The sequence below is a fragment of the Henningerozyma blattae genome, chromosome 3 (assembly GCF_000315915.1).
Source record: "Henningerozyma blattae CBS 6284 chromosome 3, complete genome".
Classification (NCBI taxonomy): Eukaryota; Fungi; Ascomycota; class Saccharomycetes; order Saccharomycetales; family Saccharomycetaceae; genus Henningerozyma; species Henningerozyma blattae.
Genome location: NC_020187.1, coordinates 1,702,258 through 1,716,063, shown reverse-complemented (window position 1 = coordinate 1,716,063; position 13,806 = coordinate 1,702,258). Strand labels below are relative to the sequence as shown.

Here is a 13,806-nt window from a genome sequence, read left to right as displayed (position 1 = left end):
GAAAATTCCTATACCTACATAAATAATTAGAAGACATTTATATACCAGAGCGATTATAATAATATTTATTTATTTCCAACGTATTAAGAATATTGTTACAAAATAATGGGGTTAGCCGGTACAAGAATAAAGCAAAGATTTGGTTTAGATCCAAGAAACACGAATTGGAGTAATGACACATCAAGATTCGGTCATAAACAATTAGAAAAATTTGGCTGGACCCCAGGTGATGGTCTTGGTACCAATCCAAGAGTTTCCAGTACAGCTCATATTAAAGTGACGATTAAAGATGATAATTTAGGGTTAGGTGCTAAGATTAAAAGAAAGGAAAGAGCAGATGAATTTGATAATGGTGAATGTGCTGGTTTAGATGTCTTTCAAAGAATTTTAGGTAGATTAAATGGTAAAGAAGAAGAAATATCAAATGAATTAGAAAAACAAAGAAAGGATAAGATACTCAACGGTAAATGGGGGGTACACTTTGTGAAAGGTGACACTTTATCCAGTACATGGGATCCAGAAACTAAAAAATTGAAATCCTATTCAAACGTAAAACGTAACAGAGAAGAAATGGAACCTGAGGATAAGTCAACTAGTGAAAAATCTGATATAAATGAAGATGAACAATCGAGTAAAAAGAGAAGAAAGAAGGAGAAGAAGGAGAAGAAGAAAGAAAAGAAGCAGAAAAAAGAATCTAAAGTGAAGAAAAGTAAAGAAGAAAAGAAAGAATCAAAATTGAAGAATAAAGACAAGAAGAAAGAAAAAAAGGTGAAAAAGAGTAAGGAGGAAAAGGAAGTAAAAATGTCAGACAAAAAATCCAAAAAGAATGAAAAGGACAAAAAATCAAATGATAGTAAGGTTAATGTTATTGAAGCATCAAAAACTGCTTCAAAAGTACCAAGTAATGTCTCAACAAGATTATCTGTAAGGTCGAAATGGATTAAACAAAAAAGAGCTGCTGTCATGGATGCCAAGGCATTAAATGAGATCTTTATGGTTACCAATAATTAATAGACTTTTATAGATTTTTACTACTTGTAGAGTATGTTAAACAAATATTTTATAAAATTATAAAATTTGGATACGAAAATAAATGTTTATGTTTTTTATAAATTTTTTACATTATAAAAAAAATTCATATTTGGCAATAACATAAAACCCGAGATTTCTAAAAAAATACTAGCAAAAGACTAATATTATTCAATCTAGCAAGTTCTAAATACATTTAATAAAAATAACTAATATTAGAATTAAATTGTAAATGCTGCTCAAAACCTAAAGAGCAGACTGGCCTAAAAAAATGATATATAAATTGTTTCTTGAATACATAAATATGAACAGATAAAAAAGTAAAGTAAAATAGTGGTGAAATAAAATGATTCTTAATTTTTTGAAAAAATGTTTTATAAGTGGTTAAAAAATTAAGCTAATGCGAAACCTAAACCAGCTGCAACTGAGATGGTTAAAATAGAAGTGAAAAGAATTTCAAAAATGTTAACTCTCATGTTAGAGACAGCAGCATTCTTGCTACCGGAAGATGAACCGGAAGTAGAAGAGGCAGAAGAAGAGCCAGTGGCAGCATCCTTACCGTCCTTTTGAGAAGATCCAGAAGAACTCTTATTTTTCTTAGTAGAGGTAGAAATAGAAGAACCAGAAGCAGAGTCAGAAGATTTAGTTTCAGTGCTGTTACCAACAGAAGTAGCAGAATAAGAACCAGTACCAGCAGTACCAATGGCCTTTAAGATAGAAGAACAACCACTCTTAGTACTACCGGATTGAACAGAAGCAGAACCGGAGAAATCACAGGCACTCTTAGATTTACCATTAGATTCGTAGTATAAGTTCAAAACGAAGTTTAATTGATCCTTAGCAGAACAGAAGGAGTAAGAACCATAAGTACCGGAAGAACCATCGCCAGAGATACCATCACAGGAAATTTCACCACAGATGTAGTCAAATAAAGTTTGATAATCTTCTTCATCAACATCCTTATCAACAACACAAGAAGCAGCAGCACTCATACAGCCACAGATATTGGAATCTGGGGTTGGTGGTAAAACAGTAGCGGCTTTCCAGTATTTTTGAGAAGCTGGACAAGACATAGTAGCAGAAGAATTAGAACTGTAAGATTTAGTGTTAGCAATGGATGGAGAAACCTTAGCGATTTCAGAAGAGTAATAACTGTAATCAGCCTTAGTAGAAACTTCGTTGTTATCAATAGTAACTAAACCATAGTTATTTTCTTCTTCGAAATACATATAAACAATACCACCGGACCAGACATTAGTCATATTAGAACCGTATAAAGCTTCAACTTCAGTGAACTTTCTTGGTTGAACTTCATTACAACCATATTCAGAGAAGAAGATTGGAATAGTTAAGTTTTGGAAATCTTTAGTTCTGTCAGCGTAACCAGATTTTTGGAAAGTAGAAGAACCACACCATTCGTACATGTTAATACCGTAGAAATCAGCTTTAATGCTATCTTTACCACAAGCAAAATAATCAGCCATTGGAACTCTGGTGTCAGCGTCATCATTTGAAGAGTAACCAACTGGAATATTTCTGTAACCCTTTTGCTTAATATAACTCTTGGTATCTCTAATAGCAGCCTTAACGAAAGCAGAAGCATCAGTGTTAGTAGAGTTGTTGGTAACTTCATTACCAGCAAAGAAACCTAAAACATTAGTGTAGTTAGCCAATTCATCAACGACATCCTTGTAACGTTGATATAGATCAACAGTCCAGGTTGGAGCATCTCTGTTAATAGATTCATCTGGGGCAGATAAATCAGCAATAACGTAAATGCCTGCATCGTTCAAAGATTGCATACATTCGCTGTGGTCCAAACTTGTATTAATAGCATAAACACGAATAACATTGGTGTTTACTTTTTGTAAATATGGGATATCTCTCTTACAAGCATCAGCGTTGGCTAACGGATCATTAATGGTAGAACCAGTAGTGACGTTGTCGGTATTAGCTTGATAAGCAATACCTTTAACGTAAAATTGAGAACCATTGTTAGAGTAGAAAAATTTGTTACCAACGATTTCGATTTCTGGTAAACTGTCAGCAGCAGCTTGACCAGCAAATAAAGCAGAAGCAGCTAAAGTAGCTAAACTCTTCAAAAGCATCTTTTATTAGTGTGTTTTGATCTGGATTGATTGATTAAACTTACAAAAAAAAGAAAGAAGAACTAAATATTAAATAAAAGAATAAATAGAAAATATTTAAACTAAAATAGAAAGGTAATGGAGAAAGAGACAACTTCTGTGTCAAAGATCAGAATATTAGTTGACTTATAAACAATTTTTTTTTATTGACAACAATGATGGCTCTGAGTTTTTCCAACTTTTCAGTTGTTGATTTCAGAAAGATGTCTAGATAAATACAGTTTTCCCAAAAAGGAAAGGCAGCGCGAATAATTCGTGTTCCTCTACTAACCGAAATTTCATGGAATTTCAAACACATTTCAGGACAAAAATTGGGCAAAATAATGGAATTTTGAAAAATTGATCTTAAAAGAGATATAGCCAGCCACTTCTCGGCCATTATTGAAACTTTTAATTAGGAAATACCTGAACAAAATTTAACGCTTTAACTCACATAATATTTGAGGCTGGTTACTTTGCCTGAACATAGATGACATTAAATCTTCAGACCTAGAACGGTAACGCGTCTGGCTAAGAAGCTTGTGCATAGTCTTCTCTGTGGAAATGTGGTTCGTGATCCATTTATACCAGTATTGGAAGTTTATTAGGTTCCAATCTTGTTCGAGACATGTTGATTGCTACATTGTTTATTATTAGAAGCAGAAACAAAACAAATGTGAATCGTAGAAAATAGAAATGAAAAGCAGATTAAGAGAGGGGTTGATCTGGATTTTACTCGAAAAGGAGATAAGTGGGTTAAAATTAGTAGGTAAAAATAGAAAAAGATCAAAAGTAAATAAGAAATTTAACAACCACAGGGCATCTGCTAGCATCTTAATAACGTGTCTTTACTCATTCAATAAAGCTATGGTTAACTAAGGTTTATAATTAGCTATATTTCTTGGGAAACATAAACAAGGAAATATATATCACTAACAACAAATTTTTTTTTGAATAATCTAAAAATAAAAACAGTCAATCACTCTTGGTTATGCAACGGTTTTATATGTAGGAGTCACTGGAGTAGTAGTTAATATGGTCAATGGCGCGTTAACCCCTGTGTCATTATTATCTGTCTTACTGGGCTGCATCAAACTAGCAAACATCGTACGGTATAATATATTTTCTTGTTTAGGTATAACCTTGTTGATAAATAATGGTATCATTAATAAGGTAATAAAAATGCCAAGAATAAAAAAATATAACAAAAAGTAACCAATTATTCGTCTTCTTCTACGTGATTTTTCCTTCTTAAAAAATACTTTCTTCGGAGCAAATATATTCATAGGCTTCAACCAATATAATGTCATTGAGTGCCAATAGTCAATGAATGCAACAAATATTAAAGGTGTTTGCAAATATAATAATAAATGGCCAAGGTAGAAATCTGCTGCAAAATAACTTGATTCCATTAGTTTAATGAAGAACTCACGAATTGGTATTATCCTTATCGACAATCCTCTTTCTGTGTTTTTCCATTTGCCAGACCACCATACCATATTGGTTTTATTGGTTTTATATTCCCTTGTTATGAATAGTATAGTGAACGTTTTAAATAAGAAGATTTGTAAATTGATTGACGTTATCAACAATATTAAGGTCCTTGCAAAGTTCCACTCTTGTAAATACCACATAATTTCGAAATCAACTAAGTATATTATAACAGATAAAATATGAGGTACAAAAGCTGTAATATCGTTACTACCTTTTATACATAGACTGAATGGCAGTATAATAAATAATGAAATTGGAATAAAACAGATGTTGATTACTAAATTAAATACAATTGGAATGAATGTGACAATTAATAATCGAATTATCGAGTGAGTTAATTCTGCATCTTGAACACCAGTTTGTGCGTTGATAAAAGTATAAGAGGTAAAATTAAACATGAAGATAAAAAATGGTGCAAAAATTTCCATAAAAAATATGTTTTTGAACTTAGGCTTCTTAACATTTCCAATATCTTTTTCAGAACTATCACCAATGCTAATTTTTTTATAACCTGTATATTTTGCTCTATTATGTTTAACATATGTTGCCCATGATTCCCGTTTATACTTATTATTACCTGAAAACAACCAAATTAAAAACCTTCTATAATCCAAGAAGAATTCAGGGAAAGAAAATTGATGTGGATTAAAAATAAATGGGGCGAAACACATCGAAACCACTGTAATCCAAAACCACAGTAAGGCTGGCTGCCACATTGTTATTGTTGCAAATATTAGCATGATGAACACTTGAATTCCTGAATATATTGATACAGTGACAAATCTCGAATATAAGATAGGAAAACTAACTCTTTGTATCGCAAATCCTCTTCCCGTTGATATATATTTTGCCCCACCAAATGTTAAATTACCTAATAATGAGTTTGAATAAACTTGGCATACAAATACTTCAAATAATGGAGCCATGGAAAATAAATGATGCATAAATCTGGTTGTTGCTTTCCAAATACCTTTCTCTAACAATTCTAAAATTAATAACGGCGCAAATGCAATAAAGAATACAATAAATATAGACAAAACAAAAATGGAAACCCAGTTCAATGCTGGCTGTATATTATAACAACCAATTGGTTTTTCTAATGAAGTGATAGGATAATTTTTATCATAATTACAAGTGATGGTTTCATAGTTTAATGATCCTAAATTAATTAGGAAAAGGAAAAATAATTGAACTGCCAATGATATGAAAACGTTGTTTAAATGAAACCCTGGATGTGCATAAAAAAAGGATAAAAATCGATCAATTGGTAATTGAGTACCCAAATAATAATATTCTCTAGATAATAGTTGTTCTCCCATTCCAGCCCCAATCTTAGTAGTAAAATTCAGAATTGAGCTAAACCCTAAATCTCTACCTTTACCACATTGATAATAATCACTATGTTTGATTCTACCACCACGACAAATGGCATTCATACCTGCGTAAATATCTTCATTTAAGTGCAATGATTTTTGGGCTTTTGATAATCCCCCTCTAGTTGTCATAAAAATTGCATTTATAAAATCAGGATGACCATAATGTAATTTGCCCCCAATTTCTGCTAGTGTTCTTGCAAAAAGTGTACCGAATGTTTGCTCTTTCCCTGCTGCAATATCTCCCAAAACACCTATATTTTCCGAAAATATATACTCTCTTGCACCTACAATTGCTACGGGAGGAGGAAGTTTAACTTCCTCAAGTTCTGCACCTTCTTCAGGTATAATATAATCTAAAGCTCTATCGATAGATGATTCTTCAAATTCATTTAGAATTGATCTGATCTTAAAACATTCTTCCAAATAATTATCTTGGTTTGCATCCACAACTTGAATATATTCTCCACGATAAAATATAATGGAATGATTTTGATTGTCAGATTTCCCATCACCTAAAATTGGATTTCCTGATAGTCTTATTTTATAAATGGGCTTTCTTAAATTAGTTTCTAAATCTACTTCTTGAAATCCATCCGTTAAACAAGAGTAATAATATGTTTCATTTGTTTCTTCATCTTTTTCTTCGGCTAGATAGGATATATTTATGTATGGATAGCCTCTTAATAATATTTCAATAGCTTCAATTTCATTTGGGTTAAATTTTGTGTATCTTTGCATGGCAATTAACATCTTAAATTTTCTATTAATGATATTATCCAAAATTGTGTCCAAACCTTCTGGATCATTGTGATATGTTTCAAATATTGAACTATTTTCAATACTGTATAATATTTTCAATGCTTTAGAATAATTCATAAAACCTGTTACTGTACGATATAAAGTCTGAGTTCTCAATGACGCCCAAACCCTGGTTCTTAAAGTATAAAAATCTTCTGATGTTTTAAACCCATAAACTTCATATGGTAAGTGATCAATTTTCTTCTGTATCAGCTCATCTACCATTTTGGCTTCGTCATTATAGCTTGAATCAATCTCGGTGGCTAATTGCGAAGTACTTTGGTCCTTACTTCTCTTAAAATTAGAAATAAACGATTCATTAACTGAACTTTTTGTTTCTACATTGGTTTCTGTAATAGATTGAGTTACTGTTTTATTTGAATTTAAACGAATTACTTTCCTTGTTACTTTCCTATCCCTTCTATTATTAATACCTCTACCAAACTGAAGATTAATGTTACCATTAATAACATTTTCATTTGAAGTAACATCTAAACCTTTTATAGAATTATCTCTAATCATATCATTTGAATTATTAGGTAATGAACTACTCATTATACCAAAATTTTCATCAATTGAAGAATCTTCTTTGGTATATATCAACTTCGTATCAGCAATAAAATTTTTCCAATCATTTTTATACAATTCTCTCAAATATTCTAAAATAGTAATCTTTGCATTAACTGACTCTTCTTTTATAATTTCATTTAAAGAAAATAAAATCTTTTCTGAATAATGAGGTATTAATACGGTGAAAGTGGGCATAGTTTCAACTGTAGAAGGCTGAATTATTGGTGTTGATAATGATTGTGCAAAAAATGAAATTCTTCTTTCTGCTTCTGATGTTGTTGCAAAAAAATTTGTTTTAAAAGTTGAGTCATCATGCTCAATAAAAAATTTAGGGGAATCGATAGACTTCTTATACGAATTTGGAGCAGTTGGCCTTTGTAAAAACAATAAAGGTTTCGTACTTTCAATGGATAATAGATGCTCCCTATACATCGAGACAATAATTGCATTCCAAATATGAGAAACTAAAGTTTTTGAACCTAATTTATAATTCATATCATCTTCAGATAATAATTTTGATTGAATTCTTTGAGGTAATCTTGAAAAAATATTTTTCCATGGCGTTAGAATAGATGTCCCTAGGGAAAAAGATAATAAAATAGAAAATAAACTATTACAAATAATATACCACAGATAAGTATCCAAAAAGAATAAAGCTAAATCTGTTAATAACATTAATGCTAGAGTAATAATTGGTTGGAATTGACACAAAAAATTTCCAATTAAACGATCACCATTACATCTTGACATATCTAAAATATAAAGAACTCTAATTGGATCTCTTAGGGATAACGTTAAGAAGAAGTATGATTCAATAAATTTAGCCACAAATATTAAAAACCATAAACTATACGAAAAAAATTTGCTTCTTCCTTTCAACTTTGGGAAAGATGAGGTAAAAACCAATGAAGAATTATATCGTCTCTTTTTGAAATCTTTATTTAAATACGATGAGAATAATCCTCCCAAAGGTCTAATTGCAAAAAAAATTGAAATAAGTATGGAAAAAATTAGTTGTATTATGGATATATAATAGGCATGATGAGAATAAATTGATAAGCCAAATCGAAGCAAAATGTAAAGCGTTGGTAAGAAATTTATTAAGAAACAAATGACTAACCAAAACATTCTATATTTTAAATGTTGAGCACCTGGCCATTGTCTTGGTATAAACCCCCATTCAAATATTGTTGCAAATATTTGAATTAAACATGCAATAGTTCCACCGATTGAAATAATTGTATATTTAACTTGAGGTAAAGGAGGATTATCAAGTAATTGATAATAATTTTTTGTGTAAATAATGGGGGAATTTAAACTTGTAAAATACCAAAAGGAAGTCAAATGAATGATCCAAAATCTATTAAAATTTGTAATTGAATGTAACCAAGTTCTTTTCTCTTTATATGTTTTATAGAACACTTTTGACCAATTTACATCTTTTAAATATAAATATCTTTGATTTAATGGTTTATCGATTAATCTCTGAACTTGATTATTTTCATCTTTCTCCTTTAAAACAATTCTTTCAATACCTTCTGGATACCAAAATAATTGATTAATGTCATCATAACCAATAATATGTTTATGATCAATCTCTTTTGAAATTGTTAAATTTTTGTCTTTGTCTAAATTGTATAATTGACCTCTAAGGAAATTATATATTGGACTTATAATATCATTTAGAAAAGTGTATTCTGTCTTAATTTCATAAGGTAAACCTCTATTTTGACTAGTTATATCTCCATTATTATAATTTTCATTATTTGCTGAAGTGGCAACATCATAATCCCATGCACATTTGAAAAGAAAACAAAGTAATTCTGGTGTAAATCTCAAGTTATTTGCTTCCCCCCATATTAACAAATACAAAGCAATTTGCCTTGCCATTAAATAGGGGGTTAAATTAGACATTTTAAATCTCCAAACGTAATTCATTGATTTATTAAAATTATCCCTTGCATTTTTATTTTTATTTTTATTTTTATAAAATCCAAAATGTTTCAATAGAAAATAAAAATTTGAATCATTATTACTTGAACTATTTGAAATGGCATTATTATAATTATTAAAATTGAGATTTAAATTAAAATTATAGAGTTTTTCATCTACTTTTTCAATTTTCTGTAGTTTTGAATTTCTCTTTTTGGCAAATTTTTTATTTCTTCTATTGGAAGAACCAACATTTAATTTCAATTCATTAAACCCAATATTATCATCAATATCAATTTTTGTTGATAAAAACCACTTTTTAAAATTGGCATTATCACCACCAATATAAGACATGTGTAATGAATTTAAAGCGGAACTTGGGGTTGTTCTACTTGTTCTCGAATCTAATTGATTCATCATATGATGGTACATATTCTCCATAGAACTTACTTGAAATCCAAACTTATTTTGAAGATCCTGGAATATTTCTTTCAATTCATCCTGATTTACTGGGACATCTTCAACACACCATGCTGGATAATTAATTGTTGTTGATGAGAAAGATGTCGGGGAATTAATCGATGACTCCATCTTAATCCAAAACCGTTAGCGTCCTTTATTTCCTTTACAGTGCGTATTCTAACAAAATAATTTTGAATTGTAAATAAATATATATATATATATATTATTATTATTATTATTATTATTATTATTATTATTATTACATTCAATATTTTTTCGCAGTTTAATAATTTAGATCTGCGTATCCTTGTTCTTTTTTTTCCTTTATTTTTTTTTGTGTCATGTTAATTTAAGTCACACTCACTACAATGAGCTGTCGCGTCTAAAAGAAAAAGCCAAAAAATGAAGGACGGGCACGAACGCCCGGTATTAATTGGCTTATAGAAACAAGCAGGAAACTTTCCAGAAAGCCTGACGCCGATTAACCCTCCAAAAATAGTTTAACGGGAATGAGTAACGGCATAGTAATGTTTGGGAAACATACTTAATTTCTCTATCAGTTTCCACGTTCACTCTGAAAATGAATATTGGCCACAAGCAATAATATAGTAACAACTTAGAAACAGTACTGGTGTCTGGGTGTACCGATATTTTTATATTATTTATTACTCAAGTATGTATGCATTTATACATGCATACAAAGAAAACATATACTGGCATTTAGAAACATATGGGAAACTATTAAGTGTCAACTACTCTTCTAGTTATTTCCTTTTCAAGAAACCTTTCACATGGGGGCTCATCTCCACGTGTGCAATTTTCTAATTTTTACGAGATTACGAAGAATATATTGTACAACACATGGGCCCTTTTTGAGGTTATGGTTTGTGACATGGGGGGAGGGAGTACAACAAAGTATTGTTTCTGAACGAGTTTTCAAACTTTAACCAAACTATAAAAAAAGATAAACGAGAACCGGATGGGAAACAATCAAGAAACATATTAGAACATGTTTGTAAGCAATGAAGAAAAAAGAAATTGTGCCATATACGAGATTTCCCCTTTTAGGTCTTCTATTGCACGTGCCAATAACATTCCTGTATTTGGAATTCAAATAGGCAAATGATAAACACCCGCATTTGGCTTGACTTCAGGAATATGCTTATGTCCAATATGAGTGACTCAATTAGGCTCAAAAGGTAAACAAGAATACAGTCATTGTCTACGGATTTATCTGTGAACCATACCTAATCTGGAGTAATCCCCGCCAAAACAGGAACTATATAGACACCCGCAAAATATACAAGAGTAACATCCTACTCCTGAAAAGGAAGGAACCGTACACATTCGGGAATCTATGCGACCTAATCCGGACTACCTCATAGCCACATTAGGTAGGCACTTAAATCGCATTCCTGTTACGATAAACGACACGCTGTTTCCTATTCCCCAAAGAAGTAACTAAATAGCTAGGTAAATTATAATTTCCAGTGGCAAATTACCAGAAACGGCCTGCGAGTTTCCTCTGAACCGAAGAAAAGTATGTATGTGTCATGCGGTGGGGTCTTTTTTCGCCCAATTTCCTGAACGGGACATGGCCGCCGGGAGACCAGATCGGGCAAAAGCCGAGTTTTGTTCGAGGTTTGTTTTGGAAGTTTTCGTTTCCGGATTTGGGGCCATCTCTTAGAAAGGGACGCGAAAAGTTTTGTAAGTATTATAGTTGTAGCAATTGTGTTGATGCTTTTGTATGAAAATATCGTGTTTTCCAAAGTATTAACTATTCTAAGATTGAAAAAATTGGGCAATATAGTCAATATGAAGAACTTTAGAAACGAAAATTGTTGTTGACGTTTAAAGCCTGATTGGGTATTTGTTGTGTGTTATAATTTACATACGCCTGTGCGGTTATTTCAGTACTAGTACCATCGATTGATTGGTTCAATGAATGAGTTAATGAATGAGGTTACAAACTAATAAGGGTCAATTGACGTGAAGACAAAAGAATATTTTGTTGAAGAAAACGGAGAAATTAATAACATACTACCGTAGTAGGCCTGTTGTTTTGCTCGATCAATTGTGATATGCCGTGCCGTATGTAGTTTTTTTCTTCAATTCTTCCATTATGGCCATTGAATATCATATATAAGTTTAGAAGACTTGTCTGTTTTTTTTTCATTATTATCGTCTATCGTAATCATTTCGTTTTTCTCTTTTCTATTACGGGTTCGTTTGTTTTGTTTATAATTTAAATTTTTTATGATGTTTCATCTTAATCATTTTAAATTCTGCCTTTCATTTTCAATTCATTTATATTCTTCCTTGTTTATTTAATTTTTATCTATTGATTATTTTTTCTCCTTTTTCTTTTACTTCTTATTATATATTACAAAAACAAACAAAGCACAACAAGTTTCATCGATAATTTGCTTTTTTTTTAATTATTTGATTTCAAATAACCTAACTATCAAGTCATTCTTTTAATACATCAATATTTTATTATTTGATCAGATTTCATACTTAAAAAAAAATATAATATTTTAAAACTAGTCTAGAAATTCAATTGTGTCTGTCATACCCTCCAACTTGTATACGTTCATTATTAAAACTTAAACACTCCTTTTTAAAACCTGTCTAAATATGAAATTAACCAATTTATTAGCTTCCGCCTCTTTATTAGGTGCTGCCGCAGTCGCTGCTCCAGCCAAACAAGCCCATCAACATAAGGATAAACGTGCTGTTGTTACCACTACTGTTCACACTCAAGTTACCGTCGTTGTTACTGCTGGTCAACAAAATGCCGTTCAAACCAATGTCGTCGAAACTGATGAAGTTGAAACCACCAATGTTGCTGCTATAAATGAAAATGTTGTTTTAGGTTCCTCTAACAACAACAACAACAACAACCAAGCCAATACTGAAGCTACCCAAGCTACTACCCAAGCTAACACTGAAGAAACTGTTGAAGCTGCTCAACAAGCCTCTACCAAGCCAGCTTCTACTGAAGTTGAATCTTCTCCAGTTGCTTCCACTCAAGCTGCTTCTACTCAAGCTGCTTCTACTCAAGCTGCTTCCACTAAAAGTTCTGCTTCTTCAGGTGATTTCTCAGCTTCTGCTAAAGGTATTTGTTACACTCCTTACACTGACCAAGGTGGTTGTAAGTCATCCTCCGAAGTTGCATCCGATTTGCAAACTATAAACAGTTATTCTACTTTACGTTTATATGGTACTGACTGTAACCAAGTTGCTAACGTTATGCAAGCTAAGGCTTCTGGTCAAAAATTATTCTTAGGTATCTATGATGTCTCTGATATTCAAGGTTCCGTTGATGCCATCAAATCTGCTGTTGAAGCTTACGGTTCTTGGGATGATGTTATGACCGTTTCCGTTGGTAACGAATTAGTTAACGGTGGTCAAGCTACACCATCTCAAGTCGGTCAATACGTTGCTACTGCCCGTGCTGCTTTATCCGCTGCCGGTTACTCTGGCCCAGTTGTTGCCGTTGATACTTTCATTGCCATCATCAACAACCCTGAATTATGTCAATATTCCGATTACATGGCTTGTAACGCTCATGCTTACTTCGATCAATACACTACTGCCCAAGATGCTGGTCCATGGGTTTTGGAACAAATCCAAAGAGTTTACACAACTTGTGGTGGTTCTAAGAGTGTTACTATTACTGAAACTGGTTGGCCATCAAAGGGTGAAACCTATGGTGTTGCTGTCCCAAGTAAGCAAAACCAAAGAGATGCTATCGACTCTATCTCTCAAACCTGTGGTAACGATGTATTCTTATACACTACTTTCAATGATTACTGGAAAGCTGATGGTCCATATGGTGTTGAAAAATACTTCGGTATTTACTCAAGCGAATAATTGATTTAGTTTGCTCCTTTTCTTTATTAAATGATATAAACATAAATCAATTTTGTAACTACATTACTTTAAAGTAATAAACTAATTTTTGCCTAAACTTTTACTCAAATTTTCTATAACTCCCTATATATACCTTATATATT

General features: G+C 31.7%; 4 protein-coding genes across 4 annotated transcripts; 2 read left to right on the top strand and 2 right to left on the bottom strand.

Moving 5' to 3' along the window:
- Positions 1–105: 105 nt before the first annotated feature.
- PXR1 (telomerase inhibitor) lies at positions 106–1,011 on the top strand (the record flags this gene model as incomplete). The annotated part of the gene is made up of 1 exon (XM_004179970.1): positions 106–1,011. One exon carries the CDS (start codon positions 106–108, stop codon positions 1,009–1,011), a length of 906 nt encoding a protein of 301 aa, XP_004180018.1.
- Positions 1,012–1,421: 410 nt separating this feature from the next.
- GAS1 (1,3-beta-glucanosyltransferase GAS1) lies at positions 1,422–3,137 on the bottom strand (the record flags this gene model as incomplete). Its single annotated transcript, XM_004179969.1, has 1 exon — positions 1,422–3,137. The coding sequence occupies one exon, from the start codon at positions 3,135–3,137 to the stop codon at positions 1,422–1,424; it is 1,716 nt and encodes a 571-aa protein (XP_004180017.1).
- Positions 3,138–4,144: 1,007 nt separating this feature from the next.
- On the bottom strand, positions 4,145–9,916 carry FKS3 (putative 1,3-beta-D-glucan synthase; the record flags this gene model as incomplete). The annotated part of the gene is made up of 1 exon (XM_004179968.1): positions 4,145–9,916. The coding sequence occupies one exon, from the start codon at positions 9,914–9,916 to the stop codon at positions 4,145–4,147; it is 5,772 nt and encodes a 1,923-aa protein (XP_004180016.1).
- Positions 9,917–12,424: 2,508 nt separating this feature from the next.
- SCW10 (putative family 17 glucosidase) lies at positions 12,425–13,663 on the top strand (the record flags this gene model as incomplete). The annotated part of the gene is made up of 1 exon (XM_004179967.1): positions 12,425–13,663. The coding sequence occupies one exon, from the start codon at positions 12,425–12,427 to the stop codon at positions 13,661–13,663; it is 1,239 nt and encodes a 412-aa protein (XP_004180015.1).
- Positions 13,664–13,806: the final 143 nt, after the last annotated feature.